A 6,037-nucleotide genomic window follows, 5' to 3' on the forward strand; every position below is an offset into this window, starting at 1 on the left:
TAGGAGGGCAACAACCTAGCAGCAGGACCGCTACCTCTGCCTTTGTGCAAGGAGGAGCAGGAGGAGCACTGCCAGAGCCCTGCAAAATGACCTCCAGCAGGCCACAAATGTGCATGTGTCTGCTCAAACGGTCAGAAACAGACTCCATGAGGGTGGTGTGAGGTCCCGACGTCCACAGGTGGGAGTTGTGCTTACAGCCCAACACCGTACAGGACATTTGGCATTTGCCAGAGAACACCAAGATTGGCAAATTCGCCACTGGCGCCCTGTGCTCTTCACAGATGAAAGCAGGTTCACACTGAGCACACGTGACAGAGTCTGGAGACGCCGTGGAGAACGTTCTGCTGCCTGCAACATCCTCCAGCATGACCGGTTTGGCGGTGTGTCAGTCATGGTGTGGGGTGTAATTTCTTTGGGGGGCCGCACAGCCCTCCATGTGCTCGCCAGAGGTAGCCTGACTGCCATTAGGTACCGAGATGAGATCCTCAGACCCCTTGTGAGACCATATGCTGGTGCGGTTGGCCCTGGGTTCCTCCTAATGCAAGACAATGCTAGACCTCATGTGGCTGGAGTGTGTCAGCAGTTCCTGCAAGAGGAAGGCATTGATGCTATGGACTGGCCCGCCCGTTCCCCAGACCTGAATCCAATTGAGCACATCTGGGACATCATGTCTCGCTCCGTCCACCAACGCCACGTTGCTCCACAGACTGTCCAGGAGTTGGCGGATGCTTTAGTCCAGGTCTGGGAGGAGATCCCTCAGGAGACCATCCGCCACCTCATCAGGAGCATGCCCAGGCGTTGTAGGGAGGTCACTTACTTTTGTGTGATTTTGTTGTCAGCACATTCAACTATGTAAAGAAAAAAGTGTTTAAGATTATTTCATTCATTCAGATCTAGGATGTGTTGTTTTAGTGTTCCCTTTATTTTTTTGAGCAGTACATACATACATACATACATACATACATACATACACGCGCGCGCACACGCGCGCACACACACACACACATAGTTGAAGTTTACATACACTTAGGTTGGAGTCATTAACTCGTTTTTCAACCACTCCACACATTTCTTGTTAACAAACTATAGTTTTGGCAAGTCGGTTAGGACATCTACTTTGTGCATGACACAAGTCATTTTTCCAACAATTGTTTACAGACAGATTATTTCACTTATAATTCACTGTATCACAATTCCAGTGGATCAGAAGTTTACATACACTAAGTTGACTGTGCCTTTAAACAGGTTGGAAAATTCCAGAAAATTATGTCATGGCTTTAGAAGCTTCTGATAGGCTAATTGACATCACTTGTGCCAATTGGAGGTGTACCTGTGGATGTATTTCAAGGCCTACCTTCAAACTCAGTGCCTTTTTGCTTGACATCATGGGAAAATCTGAAGAAATCAGCCAAGACCAAAAAAAAGAAAAGATTGTAGACCTCCACAAGTCTGGTTCATCCTTGGGGGCAATTTCCAAACACCTGAAGGTACCACATTAATCTGTAAAAACAATAGTACGCAAGTATAAACACCATGGGACCACGCAGCCGTCATACCGCTCAGGAAGGAGACGCGTTCTGTCTCCTAGAGATGAACATACTTTGGTGTGAAAAGTGCAAATCAATCCCAGAACAACAGCAAAGTACCTTGTGTAGATGCTGGAGGAAACGGGTACAAAAGTATCTATATCCACAGTAAAACAAGTCCTATATCGACAACCTGAAAGGCCGCACAGCAAGGAAGAAGCCACTGCTCCAAAACCACCATAAAAAATGCCAGACTACCGTTTGCAACTGCACATGGGGACAAGGATTGTACTTTTTGGAGAAATGTCCTCTGGTCTGATGAAACAAAAATAGAACTGTTTGGCCATAATGCCCATCGTTATGTTTGGAGGAAAAAGGTGGAGTCTTGCAAGCTGAAGACTACCATCCCAACCGTGAAGCATGGGGGTGGCAGCATCATGTTGTGGGGGTGCTTTGCTGCAGGAGGGACTGGTGCACTTCACAAAATAGATGGCATCATGAGGATGGAAAATTATGTGGATATATTGAAGCAACATCTCAAAACATCAGTCAGGAAGTTGAAGCTTGTTAGCAAATGGGTCTTCCAAATGGACAATGACCCCAAGCATACTTCCAAAGTTGTGGCAAAATTGCTTAAGGACAACAAAGTCCAGGTATTGGAGTAGCCATCACAAATCCCTGACCTCAATCCTATAGAAAATTTGTGTGCAGAGCTGAAAAAGTGTGTGCGAGCAAGGAGGCCTACAAACCTGACTCAGTTACACCAGGAGGAATGGGCCCAACAAATTCACCCAACTTATTGTGGGAAGCTTGTGGAAGGCTACCTGAAACATTTGACCCAAGTTGAACAATTTAAAGGCAATGCTACCAAATACTAATTGAGTTTATGTAAACTTCTGACCCACTGGGAATGTGATGGAAGAAATAAATATATATATTGTAACAGCCTCTTAGAGCAAGTGACGGCTGTTTAACAGTCTGATGGCTTTGAGATGGAAGCTGTTTTTCAGTCTCTTGGTCCCAGCTTTGATGCACCTGTACTGACCTCGCCTTCTGGATGATAGCGGGGTGAACAGGCAGTGGCTCGGGTGGTTGTTGTCCTTGATGATCTTTTTTGGCCTTCCTGTGACATCGGGTGTTGTAGGTGTCCTGGAGGGCAGGTAGTTTACCCCCGGTCATGCGTTGTGCAGACCGTACCACCCTCTGGAGAGACTTACGGTTGTGGGCGGTGCAGTTGCCGTACCAGGCGGTGATACAACCCGACAGGATGCTCTCAATTGTGCATCTGTAAAACTTTGAGGGTCTTAGGGGCCAAGCCGGATTTCGTCAGCCTCCTGTGTGTGAGTGGACCATTTCAGATTGTCAGTGATGTGTACACAGAGGAACTTGAAGCTTTCCACCTTCTCCACTGCGGCCCCGTCGATGTGTGGGCACGTGTGTGCGGTGTCCGTGTGAGAGTCCGGGGCCGATCTGAAATGGTCCATCCACACAGACAGACAGTGTGGTGAAGAAGGCACAACAGCGTCTCTTCAACCTCAGGAGGCTGAAGATATCCGGCTTGGCCCCTGAGTCTGTGTCTCTCTCACACACACACACACACACACACACACACACACACACACACACACACACACACAGTACTTCGTCCAGAGCCCAGTCATCTAAGCCAGTCACATGGCTCCTTGTCTGTGTTTTGTCTTCCATTAGAAGCTTCATGGTACAGGTCCAGATTCCTCAGGACAAGGCACTATATCCCCCAGTGAAGTGAGTATGACGGAGTGATGAAGACGATGATGATTCATCCTACCGCTGCTAACTCTCTCTAATCAACTCTCTATTGGGCTCTTTGCTGTCTCTCTCTCTGCTGCTTCTGTTCTGTTACAATGGAGGTGCGGAGACATCAGCCAGTCAGGCTAGAAACTAGGCGTATGTCGCGCGTCACTAATTCACAGGAGAGAAATTTGAACGTTAACATTTTTTTTTTTATATATATTTTTTTTAATGCCTTTTTTTAGCATAAATGCCTTCTAGAACATGTGAACTTTTCATGTGCCTTAATAACAAAATTGTATTATCCTTCAATACGAATAAAATGGTTAAATTACGAGTCATGTTGGTTGAGCCACGGAAAAAGTCAGGAACCTTCCCGCTAGCCATGATTGGCTGAGATAATGGATGGGCTGGACATGCCTAGAGACGAGTTCGGATTGGTCTGCAATTCAGTTTACACCTTCAGTATCCTGTGCATATGACAAACAAGCTTTGATTTTATATAGTGTGTTTACAGGAGACTGAAATGTGAAGAACACCATGACCTGCACCAAAGTCAGATTAGGATATATCGTTAGGCTAACGAGACAGTGTCCAAGTTCTACAAACGTTTGCCCACTGACGAAGAAATGATCAGTCTATAATTTTAATGGTAGGTTTATTTGAACAGTGAGAGACAGAATAACAACAAAAAAAATCAGAAAAACGTATGTCAAAAATGTTATAAATTGATTTGCATTTTAATGAGGGAAATAAGTATTTGACCCCCTCTCAATCAGAAAGATTTCTGGCTCCCAGGTGTCTTTTATACAGGTAACGAGCTGAGATTAGGAGCACACTCTTAAAGGGAGGGCTCCTAATCTCAGTTTGTTACCTGTATAAAAGACACCTGTCCACAGAAGCAATCAATCAATCAGATTCCAAACTCTCCACCATGGCCAAGACCAAAGAGCTCTCCAAGGATGTCAGGGACAAGATTGTAGACCTACACAAGGCTGGAATGGGCTACAAGACCATCGCCAAGCAGCTTGGTGAGAAGGTGACAACAGTTGGTGCGATTATTCGCAAATGGAAAAAAACACAAAAGAACTGTCGATCTCCCTCGGCCTGGGGCTCCATTCAAGATCTCACCTCGTGGAGTTGCAATGATCATGAGAACGGTGAGGAATCAGCCCAGAACTACACGGGAGGATCTTGTCAATGGTCTCAAGGCAGCTGGGACCATAGTCACCAAGAAAACAATTGGTAACACACTACGCTGTGAAGGACTGAAATCCTGCAGCGCCCGCAATGTCCCCCTGCTCAAGAAAGCACATATACATGCCCATCTGAAGTTTGCCAATGAACATCTGAATGATTCAGAGGACAACTGGGTGAAAGTGTTGTGGAGCTCTTTGGCATCAACTCAACTCGCCGTGTTTGGAGGAGGAGGAATGCTGCCTATGACCCCAAGAACACCATCCCCACCGTCAAACATGGAGGTGGAAACATTATGCTTTGGGGGTGTTTTCCTGCTAAGGGGACAGGACAACTTCACCGCATCAAAGGGACGATGGACGGGGCCATGTACATTTTACATTTACATTTAAGTCATTTAGCAGACGCTCTTATCCAGAGCGACTTACAAATTGGTGCATTCACCTTAAGATATCCAGTGGAACAACCATTTTACAATAGTGCATCTAAATCTTTTGGGGGGGGGGGTAGAAGGATTACTTTATCCTATCCCAGGTATTCCTTAAAGAGGTGGGGTTTCAGGTGTCTCCGGAAGGTGGTGATTGACTCCACTGTCCTGGCGTTGTGAGGGAGCTTGTTCCACCATTGGGGTGCCAGAGCAGCGAACAGTTTTGACTGGGCTGAGCGGGAGCTGTGCTTCCTCAGAGGTAGGGAGGCGAGCAGGCCAGAGGTGGATGAACGCAGTGCCCTTGTTTGGGTGTAGGGCCTGATCAGAGCCTGAAGGTACGGAGGTGCCGTTCCCCTCACAGCTCCGTAGGCAAGCACCATGGACTTGTAGCGGATGCGAGCTTCAACTGGAAGCCAGTGGAGAGAGCGGAGGAGCGGGGTGACGTGAGAGAACTTGGGAAGGTTGAACACCAGACGGGCTGCGGCGTTCTGGATGAGTTGTAGGGGTTTAATGGCACAGGCAGGGAGCCCAGCCAACAGCGAGTTGCAGTAATCCAGACGGGAGATGACAAGTGCCTGGACTAGGACCTGCGCCGCTTCCTGTGTGAGGCAGGGTCGTACTGCCTCACACAGGAACTGTCGTACTGTCAAATCTTGGGTGAGAACCTCCTTCCCTCAGCCAGGGCATTGAAAATGGGTCATGGATGGGTATTCCAGCATGACAATGACCCAAAACACACGGCCAAGGCAACAAAGGAGTGGCTCAAGAAGAAGCCCATTAAGGTCCTGGAGTGGCCTAGCCAGTCTCCAGACCTTAATCCCATAGAAAATCTGTGGAGGGAGCTGAAGGTTCGAGTTGCCAAAAATCAGCCTCGAAACCTTAAAGACTTGGAGAAGATCTGCAAAGAGGAGTGGGACAAAATCCCTCCTGAGATGTGTGCAAACCTGGTGGCCAACTACAAGAAACGTCTGACCTCTGTGATTGCCAACAAGGGTTTTGCCACCAAGCACTAAGTCATGTTTTGCAGAGGGGTCAAATACTTATTTCCCTCATTAAAATCCCTCATTAAAATGCAAATCATTTTATAACATCTTTTACATGTTTTTCTGGATTTTTT

At 47.1% G+C, this 6,037-nt stretch overlaps 1 protein-coding gene across 5 annotated transcripts in view; it reads left to right on the top strand.

The window, feature by feature from the left end:
- The window catches only part of atp6v1h (ATPase H+ transporting V1 subunit H), a 49,986-nt gene that overhangs the window by 20,998 nt on the left and 22,951 nt on the right, over positions 1 to 6,037 (top strand). For 4 of the 5 annotated variants that reach the window (XM_029726663.1, XM_029726662.1, XM_029726665.1 and 1 more), the window contains exon 7: positions 3,234 to 3,290. The exons of the other annotated variant lie outside the window; for it this stretch is intronic. In XM_029726663.1, the coding sequence (XP_029582523.1) occupies positions 3,234 to 3,290 (57 nt within the window). The remainder of the gene's footprint in view (positions 1 to 3,233; positions 3,291 to 6,037) is intronic. 5 annotated transcript variants of the gene reach the window in all.

Source organism: Salmo trutta, chromosome 31 (genome assembly GCF_901001165.1).
Source record: "Salmo trutta chromosome 31, fSalTru1.1, whole genome shotgun sequence".
NCBI classification, from domain to species: domain Eukaryota; kingdom Metazoa; phylum Chordata; class Actinopteri; order Salmoniformes; family Salmonidae; genus Salmo; species Salmo trutta.